Raw genomic sequence first — 23,780 nt, 5'->3', positions numbered from 1 at the left:
GGATGATGGACCCGGTTCCACTTGATTCCGGGTTCTAGGTGCCCAACCCTACTTAAGGTCATACCACAGTCCACTGCACCCGGCAGTAGGTACACTGAACAAAAAAAAAAAGCACTTCACTTTCAGTTACTCAAAAAGATTCAAATGATATGTTACTTTACCCCTTTTTAATCATGCAAAACCAATGTAAATGTGGGAATTAAGTAAATCCAATGGAACTGAAGGATTTTTTTATTTTTATTTTTTTTAAGTATAATAATTAAGAATTTTGTCCATTGTCTAGAACTGATTGTTGAGTCTATTTTCAGTTCTGCTTTGATGTGAGTCTTAACTGCCTTATTTGAACAATTTGGGGTCAAGATTTGCAAAACATATGCAGATAAATAACACCATTGTGGCACAGTGAAGATGAAAGTGTGGCTGTCGACCTTCACATCGTGTTGACAACATAGTGAGTTCATCATTGTCACTGGAATACTCACGCAAATAAGCTGCTTTATGCAAGACTGTACTTAATATGCGGCTTGCTGACTGAAAAGCGTCAAAGGAAATCAGACCCACAACCACAAATCTATGCCAAAATTGATTTAGTTGCATCACATGGCTGGCAGCTGTACATTTTTGTCATTCTGACAGCCACACATGGCAAAACCACTCATCCTAGAGAAATCAAGACTACAGACTTATAATACAGATATGGATAAATATGGTACTTTATTCATCAATTAAATTCAATTGTCACAGCAGCAACATTCACACATGAACACGCTAATAATAATGTCGTACAACTATCAAAGTACACCCCCCCTAAAAAAAAAACTTTCGCCGTCAAGATTTCAGATTTCCTAGCTTGACTATGTAAGAAATTAAACATGTCAATTGGGTAATTTATACTTTTTCAAATATTTTTAATGGCCTGTAAAAATTTTCATTCAACCAGGTGTTTGTCTTGTCAGGGCATCGAATCAATCACATCGTAACTACTCAGTCTGCCTTAGAAGATGTTTCACCTTTCATCTGAGCAGTCCGTACTCAAAGACTTGACTGGACAGTTCTAGTGTGAGGGGATGTATGACCCGACCCTTAAGTATGGTATATCTCCTCTGTAGTGCACTCCATTATTTCAAGCAAGGAATGATTAATCAACATCACCACATGATTAAGTACCAACAGCTTTTTAACACTCAATCATTGTGAGAAAGATTTATCGGAATGCTCAAATAATAATTCCAGATATACCATGTTCCTCTATGTGTTTTTTTTTCTCTCTCAAAGACATTGCTTCTGTACACGGTTCCTGCTGTTCAAGGATTCTTCCGCTCCATTTCTTTATCCAGAGGAAACAACCTGCAAGACACACTCAGGTGAGTCAAATAGTTCCAGTACTGCCATGAATTGTCAAAGCAAAAGTTCATCGCGAGACTTATGTAGGTTTAAGAGGACCTCTAGTGGTTGGTTGTTCCCCTACTCTTAGTTGGGTCTGTAATAACTAGGAGAGCTCTTGTGTCTTCATCCATTCATGTTCTAGACTGCTTATTCTCACAATCTGTTTTATTATTGTGCTTTTTAGGGTTCTGACTTTGTGGTTTGACTATGGCCATTGGCCTGAAGTAAATGAGGCTCTGGTGGAAGGCATCAAGACCATCCAAATAGATACTTGGCTGCAGGTAAAACTTGCATACACACTATTGTCATCAATTGATGCCCAGAACAAGAACATTTTTTCATAGCTATACTTGATCAATCACCAATGTATTTTCTGTTCATTAGTTTATCGTATGCTTGTTTGTGTTTCATTCATTATATTAATTTTTAATTACGTTAGTGTTGTATTTTAATAATCAGGTGAGGAAAAAAAGTACTGATAGAGCAATATTCTAAATTTTGGTGCATATAGTCATCTATCTTTTTTGTAATATTATGGCCGATAAGCGATCAATTAGGAACTGCAGTAGGTTATTTTGCGATGTGAAGTTCTTTGCTTGCACCTCACACTGGTGACCTGCTGGCCTGTAGCTGACTTGAGGACTCCCTTTTTTTGATTTTGAACTTTGAACGATAATAGTAATGAGTAATTTGTGAAAAAGTTTGATTTCAGCTGCAATCGACCCCGCTATTTGCGGGAGATAGAGATAGCGAATAGCAAAAATCCACATATAATTGCCGCCCATTGAAATGCATTGGGGCGGGGGGAGGCGGTTGGGTAGGAATCTACCTTCATGTATATGAGTTTCGTCTTGACCTGATCAATATGAGACATTTTCCAGCAATTAAATTTAATAAGGAATTTCGTACATTTTCAGACACATTTTCTCTGTCAACTTTTCAGCTCAAGTTATTTGTTATAGGCTACTTATTAGGTGAAAATGATTTAAAGCCTTTGGTGGAGATCTGCAATTTTAGTGCTCATCTTTAATTTTGCTATTTAGGTGATCCCACAGCTCATTGCTCGGATTGATACTCCTCGTCCTCTGGTGGGTCGCCTCATCCACCAGTTGCTAACAGACATTGGGCGATATCATCCACAAGTAGGTTTGCACTTCTACTGCTCAATGGGCTCCGCCTTTTTTTTCCCTTTAACAATATCTAAAGCACTAACCACTGATTAACTATGAACCGCTCATCCCCAGGCATTAATCTACCCACTTACTGTGGCCTCAAAGTCTACCACCACAGCTCGCCACAATGCTGCAAACAAAATCCTGAAAAACATGTGTGAACACTGCAACACTCTGGTCCAGCAAGCCATCATGGTATGGACATGATTGTCATTATACTTATACTATGTATTCATAAATTGTGAGATCATCTTCATAATAATTTTTGGTGTAAGCTGTTTAATGACAACCGGTTATTTTTGTGGTATGAGTCATACTTTGTTATATGGTTTTGTGTCCTTTATCCAGGTTAGTGAGGAGCTCATCCGAGTTGCCATCTTGTGGCATGAGATGTGGCACGAGGGACTGGAGGAGGCTTCACGTCTCTACTTTGGGGAGCGCAATGTCAAGGGCATGTTTGCTGTCCTGGAACCTCTACACGCCATGATGGAGAGGGGGCCGCAGACCCTGAAAGAGACCTCTTTTAATCAGGTGTGTGTCTGGCAGATTACATCTGTCCTCTTCATTCAAACACATAAAAGTACAGACCTAGTTGTGTCCTTATGACAACAAAATGTAATGCGCCCCATTAAAATGAAAGCATTCTCATCTAAGATGATTCATTAAGGAACATTTAAGGACTAAATCACATGTTTTAATTCATGCTGAAGGCCTATGGCAGAGACCTGATGGAGGCTCAGGATTGGTGCAGGAAGTACATGCGCTCTGGAAATGTGAAGGACTTGACCCAGGCCTGGGACCTTTACTATCACGTCTTCAGACGCATCTCCAAACAATTGCCACAGGTAAGCAAAGCTGCACCAACACAAATGTCTTCACACAAATGCTAACTTCCTCAACTCTTACAATGAATCAGGGAAACCCCACTTAACAGTGATTATCATTGTGTGCCCTTCCTTTTCTTTGCTAAATGGATTATGCTGTGTTGCGCTGCTATAATGTTACAGTATTTACTCGGGTGGCCAGGCTATTACTATCCCACCTACAGTACACTCACAAGCCAAATCAGGATCTACCATTCCAATCTGTGCCATCACGGTCAACTGAACTGAACCGTTTGTTGAAAACCTGGCTTAATATTTATGTGCGCAATATGACTAAGAATGTGTACTCGTTTTGTTGAAGAGCACTGGTAAACGTCATGCCTCAAGAACCTCACATTAGCCGGGTTTACATGGTTACATGATTAGAATGAAAAGGAATGAGCAAACGTGATGAAAATGCTCCATATACACAGCTCAGTTGGAATAAAAAGGCCTGATCCAAAGGAAATTTCATTTGGATTCACAGCAGTGCTATGTTCCTTTTGCCAATCCAAACAAACATGTCATGTGAACAGTCCAATAGGAATAACATATTGACATCGTCGTTTACGCGCTTGAAAATGCCAGCGTCTTACCAGAGCTCATTTGTGATGGGAAACCGTGTTTACATCAAATTGTTGCTTTCATAAAAGTGCAAAAACAATCACAACTACTGTGCTAAATAGACAAATGAATGCCACCTTAATGAATTATGTGATGTTGACATCGATCTCGCCCTGTCGCATGGCTGTAAAACGGCTGTTCTGATTAATGTAGCGGCAAATATAAAGGGCAGATCGGAATACTTCACATCGAAACAGTTGACCAAAAATCTTCAGTCGGAATGACAAAAAAGTATAAATGAGATGACAACAGTTTTGAGAGAGGCACTTGACTTGAGTTAATTCACATTATGCCATGGTGCAGCTCAACATGCTGCGACATTATGAAATACTCAGCAACACAAGAACGTGCTCAAGAAGGCTGCAAGTATATGCCCACTGGGTATTAACAGAAATAAATCCTCTTTGGAGTACCTCCAAGCTGCAAATGCAGGTTGATGATGAAATTACCTTACATCAGCTTTCAGAACCATAACAAGCCTTTAAATAACTCACATATGCATGCCTCATTGGTGGACGCAGATCAGTAAGTGGAAAAAGTGCAGCTTTAAGTGGAAAAAAAAAATAAGTGCAGCTACGTACCAGTATACTACTATGGCACTAAATTAATTAATTAATAAAATCGATTATATCATTAATAAATACATGAATCAATGAAAAACATTCTACTCAAAATGTCAAATATGTCTGTTTGGATTTTATGAACACAACTTTTAAGTGCAACGTCAGGCAGGATACCTTCTTATTTTATACATGGACCATGAATGAAAAAGACCTCAACATACAATTAAAGGCACATCCTCTTCCTTTAAATATAGAGAGTGAATTGCAAAATACTAGCCTATGTCCACATCATTGAAAAAGAAGAAAGTAAAGCAACGCAACGGCATTCAGAAACTGTTGCCAGGTGGGCACTTGCTGCTGGCAGTTAGGTAGCTGCATCCTCAAAAGGGCGCAGGTGTGAAGGAGCCTATCCCAGCTGACTTTTGCCATGAGGCGGGGTACGCCCTGAACTGTTTACCAACCAATCACGGGGCACAAATGGATAAGACAATTTATAGTCTTCAATTACCCTACCATGCATGTTTTTGAAATGTGGGAGGAAACCGGTGTACCCGAAGAAAACCCACGCAAGCACGGGCAGAATATGCAAACCCCACACAGGAAGGCCGGAGCCCGGATTTGAACCCACAACCTCTACGCTGTGAGGCAGATGCTAACCAGTGCGGCTTTATTTTCCCCTTTGGCACAAAAATGTGCTTCATTTGCTGCATCATCAGACCATCTCATTAACTGCTCCTATCAAAATTCCATGCAGCTTACTTCACTGGAGCTGCAGTATGTTTCTCCTAAATTGCTGATGTGCCGTGACCTGGAACTTGCTGTCCCAGGCACCTATGACCCCAACCAGCCCATCATTCGCATCCAGTCCATCGCGCCCTCCCTGCAGGTTATCACCTCCAAGCAGCGCCCACGTAAACTCACCATTATGGGTAAGCATTATTAGCTCTTTGCTTTAGTCTGATTGTCAGGTTAGGAAAACAGCTTTGACTTAACGTTGACTTTTAAATGAACGGTATTACATTTGTATAAACACAGATGTCAAACCACACATAACTTATATACACACACACACACACACACACACACACACACACAAACCTACTGTAGAACTACAGTAAATTTAATCTTTAGCCTAATTAAAATTAGTATTTATTTTTTTTAATTCTCTGGGAATCCTCCCCCCCGTTTAAAATTGCGGAAAAATTTCGAATTTGAACCGGTCCCTTGCGTTAAATTGCGGCAGACCTCCGCATATTTTGTGAGACATCAGCTCAGTTGAAGTCAGTAAAGAAATAACTTCATATGTGTGTTTGAATTTTTCTCCGGCTTTTTGGTTGGGGGGGTGGCTGGAATGTTATGTTATGCCGCCATAGAAGGGCACCAGTAATGTCATAACGAGAAAAATGTGATGAGAACCATAGACTCCAAAATTTCATTCATTTCATTTCATACACTTTGTCCCCAAAGGGAAATTTGTCATGGACACTCAACTAATCCTACAGTTTACAGTCGGCATCATCATATACACACCAGGGCAACACACATCACACCAAGAACATGTTAGACCCACATCAAGGGTGATTTAAAAAAAAAAAAAAACACAGTCCCGGAATAACTAAACAATTTCAGTACGGTACACATTAACCTACATACGTATTTGCATTCATGATCTTAATAGATGTAGGAATGAAAGAATGTAACTGCTCAGTCGGCTCCAAGGAACTCTAAATCTCTTGCCAGAAGGAAGAAGCTGATACTGTGGGTAAAGAATGCAATTTTGATCAGACAGTACTTTTTGAGCCATAATGAATTGTTCATAAATAGTCTTGAGAGAAGGGTGATTTAAATGCCCATAATTTTCATGGCGTGATATGATAGGTGATGAATCTGTCTTAAGATGGACAGATACAGTAGGTTGCCGTACCAGGCTGTAATTCCGTACCTTATACTGTAGTACTCTCCAGTACGGCATTATAAAACATCAACATGAACTTCTGCTCAACGCCAAACACTCTGTCTGCGCAGAAAGTACAGTCTCTGGCAGAAACACTCCACATGAGCCCTCCAGCTGAGAGTATCATCAATATGGACTCCCTTATAAGAACGGACCTGCATGATGGGTTTATTGTGAATGACCACTGGCCTCAAGTCATCCACAGAAGCATATGAAGCTTATCACAATTTAGGAAGATGGTTATCTTTGTCATGGCTGCTCACTACAATGACGATAATAATACAGTCATCTCCCACTTTTTGCGGTGTACTGTACATGGACCAAGCTCAGCTGCGAACAGCGAAAGTCCACAACAAATTGAAATTGAAAGATAACTGGAATATAAAGCCCAAGGTGATCGTTTCCATGTCAAGAGTCTCGCCTACCAAATCAGTCATTTCCTTCTGCACATTAGTTACTCATCGAAGTTAATAGCCAGTATTGTGCAGTATCTTTATGTTGGTCGAGTTATTTTACACGTTTATTACAGTTACAAATGTTCAAATGTTGCTTAAAAACTGCCTGCGCAGTTAATGCTTTAAGATGGCCATAGTTTAACCGTGGAATTTCTATTTCCATTATTTCTTATTGGAAAATTGGATTCCAAAGGGGTCAACCAAAATTGCACGACAAATTGTTAGACAATTTCCATGTTCCATGATAGTAGTGATGAAAATTTTCATTCACACATAAACCAGGAATCTAGGAATAAATAACAGTGACACTTTCCCATTTTCTGTGCTATATGGTATGAAATATAACACCGAAAGGCCTTTCAAAGTGTCACGCCACCGTAAAGTCACCTTGTCTCGAAGCCAAATCACGCTGCTATTAATCACAAATGGTTCACTTTACCTCCCACTTTCCACTGGGCAGTGTCGTACCCTGTTCTCATGTTTCGCCATCAGTGATACACAACATGGGCTGTAAAAGATGAAAGGCAATAAATCAACTGACCTCTGGAGCAAGACATCAGATTAAGACCTGTCACCCGCTACGGGGCTCCTAGATTTACTGTCAGACCTCTCTGGCGAGGGGAGACGCATTGCATTGCTTTGACGGTCTGGAGGAGCAAATAACTATACAAATTTAATATCATTAAAGCTTGAGTTCAAGTTACTCTTTGTGAGACCACAATAATACAGTCACGCTTTCAAACTGCCTGACTCTTAAAATGATCCCAATGATCCCTCATAGAACTCTAGTAATATTCACTGTAGAATGTCCATCATGTTTTCCTAAAAGACATGAACATAAACAGGCAGTTGAAGAATGATTCCGTCTTCCTCTCAGGTGACAGTGTCAATTTTTTTTTTTTTTCTGGCTCCCTTTGCAGGCAGCAACGGCCATGAGTTCATGTTCCTGTTAAAGGGCCATGAGGACCTCAGGCAGGATGAGAGAGTCATGCAACTTTTTGGTCTGGTCAACACACTGCTGGCAAACGACCCCGCATCTTTGCGCAAGAACCTCAGGTAGGCTAACTGCCGTGTACGTACAATAGCATCTTTGTTGCAAAGCCTACACTGACCGAATGACTAATCTTTACCCTTCATGTGTTACACTCGTTAGCATCCAGCGCTACGCAGTGATCCCTTTGTCCACAAACTCAGGGCTGATTGGCTGGGTTCCCCACTGTGACACCCTGCATGCTCTCATTAGAGACTACAGAGAAAAGAAAAAGATACTGCTGAACATTGAACATCGCATCATGCTCAGGGTATGTAACCACTGCCTAAGCAGTAAGAATGGGTTTCAAGTTTGCTGACGTTGGCGGCTTTTTTCAGGAGTTTCTCAGTGAACGTTTAGGGAAAAATCAAATGATGTAAGGATTTATGTGATCCAATTCTGTCTTGACAGGGTTCTGCACTGAGTGTCGTTTTACTTCTAGTTTCAATTCAAAAGCCAGTTTTAAACATTTTGAAACTCCCATCATTTGCAATTAATTCCACATTTGACATCATTTAATTTTAAGTTTAAAAAAAGCAGATATCTTAAACGCACCTGACAATAAGTAATAATAATAATAATAATATCTGTGTATGTATAGTGTCTTTCAAAGGACTGAATGACAAATTATCCAAAGTGGTGGTAACAATTTACTTGCAACCTGTGAGCTGTTATCAGTCAACTTCAGAAAAGGTGCCAGGGAAATTTTAATCATACCATACCGGATCTGCGCACCAACTGATGATTCATCACTCTTATGTAATATATGCAGATGTTCCCATTGTAACAGTCATGCTAAAGTACCCTTATTGACTGTGCCCTTAACCTCCTAAAAGCATAGCTACTGAAAAACATGATAATTTTAAAGTTTTTTTTTTTAATCACACTCCAAAAAGCATTGTGGCATCACCAGTGTGTCGAACTACAGTCTGCATTGATTTGTTTTTCGCATTTGCCCCTAACACCCACATACTGGTCCTTTAATTCAGAGAACAACACTGAGGGGCAAACGTGTACAACAAATTATCCTTCATTTTGTACAATGCAGATTTATGTTTAATTAAGCAAACACATGGCCCAGCCGCTGTTTCTGCCATCTGTTGTTTTAAAATGACAGTTTTCAAATAAGGCATCAACTGTTGAACGTTACATTTCAAATAGATTCATCCAAACACAAGATCCTATTTACATTCATTTGTTCTCTAATGAAGACCAATCCCTCTTAAACGAAGATACATTTGGGTTCCTTAATTGCTCCTTGCTAATTAAACGTGCCTGCATCAGACATGCTCAATTAAGCAAGCTGTATCAAGCAAATCCATAGCTGTGGTATACATACAGCAGGATTTTCTTGAGAAAATGTATAAAAGGAATTGAAAGCAATTTTGCAACAATATAATGTCCCAATGATTATGATATATAATGAACAAATAGTCAATTACCACAAACCAGCATCTAGTTCCAGCCAATAGAGTGAAGCATTCAAACATTGAGAAAATCCATCCAATAGTATGCCTTTAATATGATTTTATTTTGCTAGCATGTTTGTTAAAACATGAATGTCATGGAATCAAAGGTATTATTTAATTGTATACCTAGTCAAAGTTGATGAAGACGAGGTGGACAGATGTGTGTATTCCAGGGCCTGCTGATGATGCGAAGGATGACGATGCGGTCGGTGCAGGATCTGACTTATCGGAAACTAGCTAGTTGTTGTTTTTCTTTTGTTTCTTCGGAGAGCTGATCTAGAATAATCCTGCTTAGAATCTTCCCTGCACAGATGTATGCATCACACCCAGAAGGTTTTTTTCCGGTCCTTGAGGTTTCCTTTTTGGGAAGTTTCACTTGGTACCCTTCAGCATAGCCGCTTTTTTCTTCAACAGAATAGCTGGGTAGTGCTGTTGCCGTTTGTGGGTCTGCTTTGATGGCTTCTGGGGGTATTCCGTCCGGACAAGGTGCTTTGGGATCCTTCGGTTGTTTTATATCCTTTTTTATCTTGATTATTGTGTGTTTGTAAAGTGTTTTGCCCCTGAGCTTAATTTTTCTTCCTTGTGAGTGTTTTTCCTTCCTTGTCTGATTTTGGCCTGTCTGTTTTTGTATTTGTGTCTGTTAACATCCGTGTGATGTTGTTGTATGTGTTTTGTTGGCTATGTCTTTGCCTGGGTTGTAAGGTTACTGATGAGCGCTCTTTTGTCTTTCTTGATGCTCCTTTTCACTTAACTAGGGAGTATTCAAGCTATGTGTTTGCTTTAGTGGCTATTGTTGAGGGTGTCCTTCACTTTTTTTCCTGAGTTTGCAGTTTCTGCAGAGTGTCCCCTGATATTCATTCCCTAACTCTCTGGTATTTTTCCCATATGCCTCTAGCCAAGCCCTCTCAGTTGTTTGCCACTATCTGTTCTTCTTCCGGTTGACTGAGCTGTTGGAATAGGTTGGACTTTCTCTCTGATGTTTTGGGACCGGAGGAGGCTGACATTGAACGTTGTGCTGTTTTTGTTGTTGTTGTTGTTTGTATTTTTTTTAACCTGAGGTTTCCTATGAGGAGGGTCGTGATTAGTACATAACTGTATTAGCAACAACAACAAAAATACACTTGTCATATTCAAGGTTTGTTTGGAATTTTTTTCCAAATGCAAATGTGAGCAATGTCATTTTCTGTTTTATGATTGGGGTGACCCCTGTGGTTTTGGGAACCACTTTGTGAGGGAACACATTCCTTCGTCTTACCAAGTTGTGAAAAAGCAAAGAAAGCTGTTAATTGTTCGCCATTGCTTCCATTTCCCCTTGACAGTGTTGCCCATGATTTGCTCCTTTCCCATGTTATCTTGACCTATTTTGGAAGTTCCACATATTGTATTTCTTGCTTTGTTAAAGTGCAACTCAACCCAAACATTATTTTTTTCAAGAATATTTTCTATGCAGACTCACTAGTTGAAACAAGGCAATGTGATTAATATGAAATAGGAGTTAGGCCGCAAAATTGAATTGAATTGCTGACTTGTTTTGCTGCAGGAACGTTGGGTTCTACCTCAGTGAGTCCATCTTGTTTCGCTGAGACTTATTGATGGTAGATTGTAATTTTTCTTTACCATTTTAGCACATTGTATTGCTATCCCAAGATCCTTGTGATGTGTTTGGTTGTGAGAATTGCAGTCAGCTGGTCCAGCGTCATGCTTGTCTCAGGGGAGATGTCTTCCAATTCTAAACCTTACTGGATATTTTTCTTGAGTGTTTCTGTAATCATTATATTACCACCACGTGAATGATTGGTCCACCTAACTTCACCAGAACCCCACTGACCAGCATGTTTCCGGGTAGATCCAAGGCTGGCTTTCATGGCTACCATAGCGCCAAGGTGGCCTAGCAATGCCATACTTAATCTATTTTCACCTCTTACTAAATAATCTATTAATCTATAATGCCTAGTGGTTTGTAATCCCTTTACTAATGTTTTTGTATGGTTTTTATTTTTTGTTTGCAATAATTACTCTTAATATTTTTAATATGTTGCATTGGTTTCTGTTCTCTACAACGATGTTGGTGTACTGGAGTCCTTGCCAACGGAATATCAAGGCTGAATATGTAAAAACAAAAGTAATGCAATGGGCTGTTTTTCTTCCAGATGGCGCCTGACTATGACCACTTGACGCTGATGGAGAAAGTGGAGGTGTTTGAGCATGCTGTCAACAACACGGCCGGAGATGACCTGGCGAAGCTCTTGTGGCTAAAGAGTCCCAGTTCTGAGGTGAGGTGCTCTACTTCTTTCTTTCTTTGCAGCACCGGCAAGGATGAATGAGTGTACTTGATCTTTTCAGCATCCGTCCTCACAGTTCAGTGGTTCAAGGGTAAAATGTCAAGGACACTTGGCAAAAACATCTCAAATCTAAAATAAGAAAGCGTACGATAAATAACTGTTGTAGGGCAAGGAAAGTGTCATTGAAGGAACTGTACCTCACTTTATTAGGTAGCCCTATACCAGCAATGTTTAATTACATTGATGTACCTTATTCAAATTTGCAGAGATTGTGTTGGAAAAAAATAGCCTTTTATCTTGTAGTCTTCCACCTCTCATTTTGTAACCTAATAATTATCTCTTCTCAAGGTGTGGTTTGACAGGAGGACGAATTATACTCGCTCCTTGGCTGTGATGTCAATGGTCGGCTACATCTTGGGACTGGGCGACAGGTTGGACTCATCAACTATATGGAAGTTGTCATTACATAACATTGTTCATAAGGACATTTTGCTTATATTCTTCACAGACATCCTTCCAACTTGATGTTGGATCGGTTAAGTGGAAAGATCCTCCATATTGACTTTGGAGATTGCTTTGAGGTAAGAGGAAATTATTTTTGTGACACACACGCATCATACAATTATTTGGCCCAAGATTAACCAGGATTACATTGATCAGGTTGCCATGACTAGAGAAAAGTTTCCTGAAAAGATTCCCTTCAGATTGACAAGGATGCTGACCAATGCCATGGAGGTAACTGGCACCACATTTTACTCTGTGTTGACATCAGTCGTTAGGCTTTTGTCGCAAATGCTGGACTTAACAAGAATTTATTCATCCTGGGAGAAAACTGTGATTGTGCACAAGTATTGTGGTTGCGGCCAGTAAGTTATGTGTTCTGGCCTGTGTGCAAGGTGACGGGCTTGGATGGTAACTACCGTATCACATGCCACACGGTGATGGAAGTGCTGAGGGAGCACAGAGACAGTGTCATGGCCGTGCTGGAGGCCTTCGTCTACGACCCGCTGCTCAACTGGAGACTCATGGACAGTAAGGACCCATTTTGGACAGTTTAACGTGGTCCTCCTTGTTTTTAAGAACGCCGTAATCAGCACGTGCCTACGTAGGTAAAAGTTGCATTAAAGGAACAAAAATGCACAGTGGAACTGAAATAATGTGAGATAAATTGACAAGAGATGGAAATTGCTCAAATGAATATTGGCAAGCCACGCAGCTTCTGGGAGAAAGTCCTTTTGAAAAGATGAGACACGATGATCTTTTCGGCAAGTCATTTAAGCGCCATGCTTATAGATGCAAAAATGAAGCACACTAAGAAAAGAAAAAAAACCACCTTCTTGTTGCTTTTTTTTTAATGAATGCTACTACGGTTGGCACAAACCACTACACACAACAGCATGAGCAGTCCTTTGAACATCCCAATCATGTTCATAGAGTACCTAGTCTAACGTTTCAGACGAAAAAAAACAACATTCATAAGTAGCTATGTAACAATGAATCGAAAATCGATTCAAAAGCAATTTAAACGAAAGTATGCATCCATGCAAAAAAAATTAAATTGATTAATCGAATTGAATAATCAATTTGAGTCGCACCGAGCCTTGCTTATTATGAACTTGGACATCTCAGCACTCACAAGTACTAAAATGCAACACCTAACAAAAGGCATAACATACCTAGGTCATTAGAATATACAAATTTAGAGTGCTAAAAAAAATATGTTCCTCCTAATCTTTAAAGTTTTTTGCATTCCAGATACCACATTTTGAATGTGTTAGTTCAAATTATACGCTTGTGCCGAACATCAATGCGTATTGTGGATGGCTGCAGCACCAAACTAGCGCACAGAGACAAGCATGGTAGAGATGTTTAAAAAATCGAATTGAATCGAAAATCTGGAACTGGAAAGCGATTCGAATGAAATCAGGGCCTGAGTGAATCGTTACATACCTATTCGTAAGTAATTTGTAGTTATCTCATACTAGACTCAAGAAAAAAAATCTAACTCTTTGCCCGACCAATATCACAAATAGCAATGTGCTGTCAGCTGGCAGGGAGAATTGTGTCATAGTATATCATGTGGATTTGATGTGTCTCTGCTGCAGTCTGGCTCAGTGTGACCATTTTCTCTGTCTGTGATAAAATGACACATTATTACTTTATGAAATAATGTCTTTCAACTGCATGGCGGGACGAAGGAACAGTATGTAGGCGGTTTAATGGAAGGCCAGCAGGCATCGTCATGACACAAAGCATTTAAAGTATGAATTTCTACTTTTCCTTCCATTTTCAAGGTCATTCCAAGCAACAGAACAGATGTTGAACAGAAAAAGATCAGTTATCAGAAAATGAGTGATGTACTTGGAATTGGTCAATCGCATACGCAATGAAGTGTATCCTTACCCACCTGGTTACTGTAAATTAGGCTCTTTCTTTAAATGTAAAAAAAAATTCTAGGAAGATCTACCTCTTTTGTTCTGTAGCCCTGTAAAAAAAAAAAAAATTAAGAGTGGATTTGAAAGGAAATGTATCAATGTGAAAATTTGACTTTTCGATTTTGCACTTTGCTTCTTTCTGTAAATACAGGTCAAAGCTCCACAACTAACCGTATGTAGTGTAATAATGACTGCACATTACTGCGTTTTGAATTAGAAGTCGAATTCACAGCAAACAAAAAAAAAAACAAGGCGAAGTTGTCGTCGTCATCGCTAACAAACGTGACCTGATTTGCCCCCCAGCTAACACAAAAGGCAACAAGCGCTCACGCACCAGGACAGACTCATACACGGCGGGTCAGTCTGTAGGTGAGTCACCGGTGTTGCTTGATGTTGTACAAAGATGTCCTCCCATCCCAGCTGACAGTGTACTGTCCTCTTACACAGAAGCCCTTGAGGGAATAGAAATGGGTGAGACCACGCACAAGAAAGCAGGGACCACAGTGCCTGAATCCATTCACTCTTTCAGTGAGTTCTCTGTCTTTTCACGCATTATTTGTTGTGCTTGCTCTTGTTTTTACTGTTGAACAAGCACACTTCTGGCCTCTCCTTACCCACAATGGAATAACACTTTGATACCTTTGCAAGAGTCTGAGATTTTAATTTACAAGTGTCTAGTCAGCAACACTTTGTCTGTTTCAGTTGGAGATGGCTTGGTGCAACCCGAAGCCCTCAACAAGAAAGCCATTCAAATTATCAACAGAGTGCGAGATAAACTTACAGGTAAATTATGCAGCCTTCAACCAGTAAGCTCCGGGTTCCACATGGCAAATATTGCATTTGTTCTAGTTTCTTATGGTCACAATGCACATCATAAATGATAAAGCACTCTCAATGTTAAATGGAACATGCAAAGAAATAAAAACCCCATGGTCCAGTTTCCATCTCTATAGATTTGATATTGTTAGTGGTGGCAATCAAGGCCATCAGACAAAGATGAGAATTAGCTTTGATACTTCCTCAAATAGTACTTTCCTCAAATGACAGTGTCAAGATAAATAAATGTCTCTCTTTCGAAATAAAAAATACAATAATTATCGCCATTAAGTGACACAGACATAACGACGTTCACGCACAGACTTCCAAGAGAAAAGCCATCTTTAATGATAGCCTTTTCGTAGATGCTAAGGCCACTGCTCCATAATTTTGTCATCCATGTATATCAGGGGTCTTCAATCCTGTTCCTCAAGGGCCGACGTCTTGCCTGTTTTCCATCTCTCCCTGCTGCAACACACACCTGATTCAAATGATCAAGATCGTTATCCAGCTTCTGCAGATCTTGCCCATTATCTGACAATTTAAATCAGGTGCGTTGCAGCAAGGAGCAAACAGACAGGACACCGGCCCTCAAGGAACAGGATTGAAGACCCCTGATGTATATGATCTAGGGAGCTATCTGACCATGTGTATCACCATTTTTCCTAATTGATTTGTTTTTTATGTCTTGTGTAGAGTCACAGTTAGAGAAAAAGCCAATTGCTGGATTTTCTCCATAGCTACACTTTATTTGATGAATTCACTAGTCAGCAGGACTCAATATTCAATTCAGATTTAAGTGATAGACCATACCTGATAGCAACATGCCTCCATTTATTTAATTTATTATTTCTCCAAAATGCAGGAAAACAACTATACACAGTGTTGGGCAGCGCAAACATGGAATTAAACAAACATTAGAAAGAGGCAGCGATGGCTGACTGACACATTTTGCTGAAGTCTTAAGAATATACAGTACAGTAGGTACGGAAAGTATTCAGACCACTTGAAATGTTTCACTTTCTGTGTCATTGCAGCCATTTGCATATGCAAAAAATTCTACATTTCTGATTTTTTCTGTCAAGATGGGGTGCTGAGTGTACATTGACACATAAAATGAACTTTTTTGATTTTGGCAAATGGCTGCAATGACACAGAAGTGAAATTTTTTTCCGCACCCACTGTATATGAACTGTCTGCTTAACCCAACGTTTTTATGGCCGATATACTGTATACAGTCATTTATAACTGATATTTGTCCACATATGATCAGAACCTTCTCTATTTAATGTCATGCATTTGTGTCTTAAGCTGTAATCATGTGTAGCACTGTGCCGCAAACAGAATTGGTTCATTTGAGCCATGTAGTGTAGATGCATCCTTAGAGTAAATGTGGCAACATTCAACATGTGAAGCATTTAAACATGACTATGATCCGTCCAGGTCGAGACTTCTCTCATGACGAGACTCTGGATGTGCCAACACAAGTAGAGCTTCTGATAAAGCAGGCCACGTCCCATGAGAACCTTTGTCAATGTTACATTGGATGGTCAGTACCGCTGTTTGTGCACCTGCTTGTTTTTGTTGTTTTTTTTGGTTTGTTTTTTTACAATTCAATCGGTAGCATTGTTTGCATGATAATTGCCATAGTTTGTCGCAACCATAATAATGAAATTAATATAGCTTGTAAGTGAACACACTCCTGTTTATCTATTTAAAAAAAAAACAGCTACTTGTAAATATGTGTGATCATTGGTGTTTATAAACTGTATAAAACAGTTTTGCCTAACTTGTTCATAACTTAATTTTTTTCTCTCCCTTCAGGTGTCCCTTTTGGTGAAGAATCATATTTGGAAGCCATTTTTACACTCAACTTTCTCTATGTTAAATTATGAAGACACATTCTGAAACTCATCCACACAGTAATTCCCTAGATAAAATTGTACAGTGGCACATTGAAAATCGACCACAATTGGTTCTGTGACACTGATGAACTTCAATTAAGTTGATTTTTTTTTTTTTTTTTTTGAAGAAGAAGAAGAAGAAGAAGAAGAAAAATTTCCCATTGAGAGAATAACATCTGGAACGCTTTGTTCCATAGTCCAAACTGTTATCATCATGAACTCTTGGTTGTCCAAGTCATTTTTGAAGTAGACTTATTATGAATTATTATGAATTTAAAACAGCTCCCAAATGTCTTAACTTTTGTGATACGCTTTCATCGAAATACATCAATGCTCAAGAATTATAGAGGTGATTTTACTGCTTATATATTTGAGAAAGACCTAAATGCTTAACTTGAGCCCAGTTAGATGAGGACATCAACAACCACTCTTGCAAATGTTGCAAACCCCATAATGACAACCTGTAATATCTGAAAAAATCAAAATTAAAAAGAAAATGAGTAGTGGTGTTGGTGGTCAAATATCTTAAAAAAAGAAAAACAACTAAGAAATCACATGTACATAAAGTAAGCAATTACAGTCTTTGCCACAATGCTCAAAATTGAACTCAGGTGCATCAAAAAGGCACATGGCAGCCAACATGGAGTTTGCCAAAAGGCACCTGAAGGACTCTGCAGTCATGAGGAAGAAATTCTGTGGTCTGATGAGACAAAGATTGAGCTCTTTAGCATCATGTTTTGAGGAAAACAGGCACCGCTCACTACCTGACCCACACCAACCCTACAGTGAAGCATGGTGGGAGCATCATCATGCTGTGGGGATTTTCAATGTAGGAACTGGGAGACTAGTCAAGATTAAGGGAAATATGAATGCAGCAATTTATACAGACCCCCTCTGTAAAAAAAACAACTCCAGATTGCTCAAGATCTTAGACTGGGGTGAAAATGTACCTCCCAAGAGGACAACAACCCGAAGCACACAGCCATGCGGGGTGTGAGTGGTGCTGCAAAGATGAAGGGGCGAAACTGCCCAAAGATACTGTAGCTGTGTCAATCCTTAGCCTTATCCTAATCCTTACATCATAACAAAAAAGACTTGAGGAAAAAAGACTGTAATTACTGCCAAAGATGCATGAACAAAGTATTGAGCAAAGGCTGTGAATACTTATGTACATGTGATGTCTTAGGTTTTTCATTTTAAATTAATTGGCAAAAGAAATCACATCATTAAGTGCTGTTGTGTGTAAGATTTTGAGGAAAAACATGAATTTATTCCATTTTGGGATGACGCTATAAAATAAAATTTGCAAAAAGTCATGTGCTGTGAATACTTTGAGACGCACTGTATATCACGCTTTACCATCACAGTGCCCAAAGCATTTTACAGAGACTCCCATTCACGCACACGTTCATAACATAAATAAGGGTTCAGTGACTTGCCCAAGGACACTTCAACAGTGGACAGTCAGAGTCAGGATTCAAACTGCCGACCCTTCTGTCATTGGATGACGGCACTATCAGCTGGGGCACCGCCACCCAGTGGTAACTGTGCCAACATTTAAGCCCATTTTGGTCAGGATAGTTCTTCGGCCACTGCTTCAAAGTGCTTCTTTCTACTGGAAGTTCATCCAGCCTAGCTGGCTGGACAGTGGCTGAGAAACTGTGTGCTGGGCTCGTTATGATGTAAATTTGTTCCACTTCTATGTTGCAATGGGGCAGGAGTGCAGAACAGCTCACTCACAGAGACATTTTCAGAAGATTTACTTGGTTGTTTAATTTACGGGTAAGCACTCCAGAGATCCAATTACAGAAGAGTGGACCCCTGCTATTCGCTGGAATAGGGTGGTCCACAAATAGTGAAAACTTGCAAATAATTAAGAAGCATGGGGAGGGAATGGGGGGGGGGGGTATTCTTTAACCCCAAAATAATAATATGATAATAATAATATAATATTTTCTATATGTTCCCTTAAAGTAACATTTTAACTGTATTGTCATACTCGTTTAAACAGGATTTAAAACGATAGAACCCTTTTTAAACACTGTTATATGGCAGCTAGCCAGCGAGCTCAAGAAGCTAACATCACAATCTCCAGCTTGACTCAGTGTTCCTTCTCTCGAAAATGTAGGTTGTACTCCAAATTTGCACTGTATATTTTTTACACAGTGTAGCTTTTGTTGTTTGGGCCAAATCGCCCCAGCCCAGAACCCCATTGTGGAGCATTGTGATGTTTGTCCATGGCGTGTTGTGGGGAAAAGCTCATTTCAAGCTCAGTTTTTACCTGATTATCCTAATTTAGGTCGACCGACTGCGTGCCCCCCGGCAACAGCATAACTCCTGGTTAAGAGCTTTCTACTGTGGCCATGTTGGCAGCAAGTAACACAATTTTACTTTAGACGCGGGATGCTTCTTAGACACCCGGTTGTCTGGTCATGTCGTACTGTATTACTGTGACGTTTCAGTAACATGGCAAGCCTTTTACTAATTTCAAATCAATGTGTAATCTATGACATGGTATGAATGAAATTTGAAATCATGACACACTGTATAGGCATTGTGTGCCATTAAATGTGTACAGACACACTTTGTCCTTGTGTACATTTGGTCGTCGTTTGGTCAGAATGAAGAAAAATGAAGCCTTGCACACTTTAGCGTCAGACAGATTTGCTGCTATCCTGCCTCTTGTTTTTCTTTTATTGCCCACAGAGGGCACTCTGACTCCTAAAAAGACCATCCTCCCTCCATCTTCTCTGGCAATAGAGGATGCGTTTATCATGCCGCAGATAAAAGACGAAATAGTCTTTGGAAAGCTTAGCTGTCATACTATGCATATGTTGTTGAACATTTGGCCCAGAAATGAGATTGGATGACTTGTCTAACAGCAGTGATGCAGTGTTTACCCTCATTCCAAAGCCAAATTGCTGGTGTTTTGTATGTCCTCATTGTTATTCCCCCACTATCGCCAACATCCTCCTTTGAAGGTTAATTACTTATAGCTAGTTAAGGATTAAAGATCAACAAAATGCAGCCCATTGATCTCTTCCCTCACCTCTGCAATGTCACACTCTTTACACGTTGAGACAGAGCCCTGGTGATTATCTGTTCTCATCGACCCATTCCTCCTCATTTTCCTCTCTGTTCCTCTCTTTCTTCTTTTCACTCCCGCCTCACTCTCTTCCCCCTGCCGCTGCCAAAACCTCATTAGACAAAATGTGTCTTTTCATATGCCAACTGCCGCCATTTCTATTGTTCTTCCTCACTCGTCTAATTTGTTTGTGTTATGTCAGCACCCGCCACCAAGCCTGTTGAGGGGTAGGTGAGTCAATAGTTCTTGGTAAATAAATACCGGTAGGCTCCTTTGATTGAGGTTGGGATTTAGCTGTGTACCAACTGTGTATACTGTTGGTACTGGGGTCACAGCAAAACAATGCTAGTTTTGGTGGGAAGTAAGTCCATGGTAACGATAAAATACTCTCTGGGACTGGTGACCCAGTCCCCTCTTTCATCTCCCTACTATTTTGCATACTCCTCACTCAACGTCTAGTTTAGTCATGACGTCAGATTTTATTTTTTTTTAGTTCCGCAACTTTCCTATGTGCATTCAAGACATGGGGGGCTGTGCTAAAAAAAACAACATTCGATCTCCTGTTTTTTTTTTGTTTTTAATTGGCTGTTGTTGTCGCCATCCACTCCCTCACTGCAAGTTTTCCTGCAAGGCATCGATGGCCGCGACGAGGAACATTAGTGAGTTGTTGTTGCTTGTGGGACAGATTAGAGTGAGGGACCAGGCCGTGAACAGACTTCCATGGCGCAGAATTGCTGTGAGCCACTCTTTCGGCCAGCGGGTGCAGGGGGGGCGTTGTTGACGTTTGCATTTGGAATCGCTGATGGAAGCCCGAAAAAAAGGCGAATGACGGACGACGGAAGGGTAGCCACGCTGTAGACGGATGACGAATAACGGACGCTCGATTTTTAAAGTTTGTAAATTTTGTAAAATGCCCAACGCTGGTAAAATCAACCCGTTTTTGTCCATCTCAGGAGGTGGCCATTTTGCCATTTGCCGTCGACTGAAAATCACTTCACAGTTGTTCTGGGCTCAGGTAACGACCAATCACGGCTCAGCTTCAGAAAACAGGTGATTGGTCGGTACCTGAGCCATGAGCAACTGTGATGTCATTTTCAGTTGACAGAATGCGGCAAAATGTCCGCCCCCTGATATGGCCAAAAATGGATGGATTTTTGCAAAAATAGATGATTACATAGACAGAATAAAAGGGCTTCTTCCAACTATGCTAGCCTGACTATTTTTTTAAGTTTCCCGCCTATTGTTTATCGCCTACAAAATGAGCACCCGTCATAGGCGGATATGCGGACAGGTCTGTCACATAAGCAGAATGCCCAGCTCTGCCAGTACCTACTAGCTTTAAGGCGTTTTTTTGTTTTGCTTTGTCTCTCCTGGAAAACAGATGCTCTCTCCTGGCTCTCTTCAACTTCACTCTTTTTGGAAACTCGTGAATTTTCCACACCCTTTTTTTTTTTTTGCGTGGCTTACCAACTCTCCTCTGTCACCAGCCACCCTCTGATCCCTCCCGGGTCAGAACATTTGCTTCTTTTTGTTACTTTTGAGTCGCCCGTCGACCAACCACGGCACACGTGGGGACCTTCAAATTTTTGTTGGTCCGATCGCGGTTCTAGCCCCACCAGCTAGCTAGCCAGCCAGCCAGCACAGCGCGGCCGCATCCCAAGATGGTGCGCCGCCTCCCTCAAAGTGTGGTGATAGCATAGAGTCCCGGCAAAGCCGACCGGCTATCACTACTAGTGTCCAAAGCGCTCTGAAACGGGTAGCCTACCTGGTCCGAGCCACGCCGCGTGCTGAGCCGCAGAACCCCGTAGCCGTTGCGAGCAATTTTCCTTGGTTGAACTTTTTCCATTTTTGGACTCGACTTTTCTTCTTCTTCTTGCTCTCTTGTGACGTCACTCTTCGCGGCAACCCTTCCTCCACTTCCCCGTTGAGCGACGACAACCAACATCTGTAAGTGCAGCTTGCAATCTCAAACGGGCTATACGATTGGCGCATAATTAACTTGGGAATCAAGTAGAACTTGGTATAAGTCAGCTGATTTCAGCCTGGTACGCTAGCTCACTGCTCATTACACGCCCGCACGCACACAACCTCACGTCGTCCGGTCCCCAATGCCCTTTTCCTCACAAACCTTTGAAATTCGTTTTCTTCATTCATTTAAACCTGCCTTAGCATATGATTTCTTTATTGTGTTTCTGTTCCTGAACATTGTAGTGTGTTTCGTTTAGATTTTGATAGCTGTAGAAAATAAGTCATTGTCATTTACAGAAATCTAGTGTGAATTGTGTCAGTTTCAATCACTGATCTGGTAAATCGGACTCACAGATTTTCAATGTAGCGCCTTCATATATTAAGACTGAATTACAAGGACTTTTTCGTCTGTTTTGTCCAAAGAATCAACCCAAAACGGGCTTTGTGCTTCCTAGCGGCGATCGAGAGTTAGTGCAGCTTTTAACCCAATGGCTGCCCATTTATTAAAATAATATTTAATACTAAACAATCGCTAGAATGGTATTCTGCCTGACACATGGCTGCAATTCCTGTATATAGCCGTGTGAGCAAGAAGACTACGCACCTCTTGAATACCATCAGCCTTCATTGTATTGCCCACTAGCAACAGCAGCACGGATGTTTGTAAAAAACAAATAGTCAAGCATTAGTTTCTAGCGCAAGCAAGCCATCACTTCAGATTCTGCTGACTCTCCCAATTTCTTTAGCCCCTTGAACCCGACGCTTCAGGCTAAATAACTTGTTGACGCGGGCCTGTCTTCCACCTGTCTCAGGTCGCCCATCGACAGTCAGATTTACGCACCGGGGGTGTATGGCTATTACATCTCCCGTTATTTGTCATAAAAAAAAGCACTGAACGGTGACCAAGTCTGAGGCTGCGATAAAAAGCAGCGGGCTGTGAGATGGCACGTCATCGACGTCGCGCGTCATCAATCAGAAACAGTGGTGAAACAGTGAGCCCCTTCAATGGGTGGTGAAAATTGATTTTGCTGTTAAGTCTCACCGATTAGGGCGTGAAAGAGGTAGCGAGGGAAAATGGGCTCAGTTTAGATTGGGGGAAGGTGCTATTGTGAGAAAACACAGCAAACGCTGATGATTCACAGTAGGTTTGTTCGCTTCTCGACTGACCCATCTGTCCATACAAATGCACACTGAATTTGACATTATGCTAGTTTGTTGAAATTATTTTTTTCCGATAGGAAATAAGGGAGACCATCACTGATCCTGTTCTATTTCCTGACATGCATGTATGGGTTGCCACACAGTGACAGCGTGAATTTAAGGGGAAAGTCAACCCAAAATTGTACTTTACAGTAATATTTTCTACGCAACTCCCGGAGTCTAATCACGGCATTCTGATTCATATTGCTTTTGAGGAATCTGACTTATCAACCCAAACATATTTTTTTCAAGAATATGATCCCAGCAGGCCCACTAGTTTAAACGCTGCATTCTGATAAATATCGCCTTTGTAGAATATGAGTTAATCAGCAAAATACACCCCTTTTTAGCCATCTCAGGGGGGCGGCCGTTTTGTCATTTCTGTCAACTGAAAATGACATCACAACTGCTCAGGGCTCAGGTAATGACCAATCAGAGCTCAGCTTCAGAAAACAGATGAGCCGTGATTGGTCGGTACATGAGCCATGAGCAACTGTGATGTCATTTTCAGTTGACAGAATGCGGCAAAATGTACGCCCCCTGATATGGCCCAAAATGGGTGGATTTTTGCGAA

At 40.6% G+C, this 23,780-nt stretch overlaps 1 protein-coding gene and 1 long non-coding RNA gene across 2 annotated transcripts in view; one reads left to right on the top strand and one right to left on the bottom strand.

Moving 5' to 3' along the window:
- Positions 1-19,541, top strand: part of mtor (mechanistic target of rapamycin kinase) — an 89,676-nt gene extending 70,135 nt beyond the window's left edge. The window contains exons 40-58 of the mRNA XM_086027808.1: positions 1,276-1,364; positions 1,571-1,667; positions 2,430-2,528; positions 2,631-2,753; positions 2,907-3,089; positions 3,269-3,403; positions 5,363-5,537; positions 7,938-8,073; positions 8,171-8,318; positions 11,667-11,789; positions 12,147-12,229; positions 12,307-12,379; positions 12,459-12,533; positions 12,695-12,830; positions 14,537-14,602; positions 14,681-14,761; positions 14,936-15,016; positions 16,493-16,598; positions 16,874-19,541. Of these exons, the coding sequence (XP_085883934.1) occupies positions 1,276-1,364; positions 1,571-1,667; positions 2,430-2,528; positions 2,631-2,753; positions 2,907-3,089; positions 3,269-3,403; positions 5,363-5,537; positions 7,938-8,073; positions 8,171-8,318; positions 11,667-11,789; positions 12,147-12,229; positions 12,307-12,379; positions 12,459-12,533; positions 12,695-12,830; positions 14,537-14,602; positions 14,681-14,761; positions 14,936-15,016; positions 16,493-16,598; positions 16,874-16,889 (2,025 nt within the window). The 3' untranslated portion in view covers positions 16,890-19,541. The remainder of the gene's footprint in view (positions 1-1,275; positions 1,365-1,570; positions 1,668-2,429; positions 2,529-2,630; positions 2,754-2,906; positions 3,090-3,268; positions 3,404-5,362; positions 5,538-7,937; positions 8,074-8,170; positions 8,319-11,666; positions 11,790-12,146; positions 12,230-12,306; positions 12,380-12,458; positions 12,534-12,694; positions 12,831-14,536; positions 14,603-14,680; positions 14,762-14,935; positions 15,017-16,492; positions 16,599-16,873) is intronic.
- On the bottom strand, positions 1,084-22,034 carry LOC147153324 (uncharacterized). The gene is made up of 3 exons (XR_015086440.1): positions 21,804-22,034; positions 2,876-3,065; positions 1,084-1,347 (listed from the first exon to the last, which is right to left on the bottom strand). It is a non-coding gene; the product is annotated as an uncharacterized LOC147153324 (long non-coding RNA).
- Positions 22,035-23,780: the final 1,746 nt, after the last annotated feature.

This window comes from Filicampus tigris, chromosome 1 (assembly GCF_054856515.1).
Source record: "Filicampus tigris isolate MCC_2025a chromosome 1, RoL_Ftig_1.0, whole genome shotgun sequence".
Classification (NCBI taxonomy): Eukaryota; Metazoa; Chordata; class Actinopteri; order Syngnathiformes; family Syngnathidae; genus Filicampus; species Filicampus tigris.
Note: the sequence above shows the minus strand (reverse complement) of the source record. Positions and strands in the feature narration are given on the sequence as shown.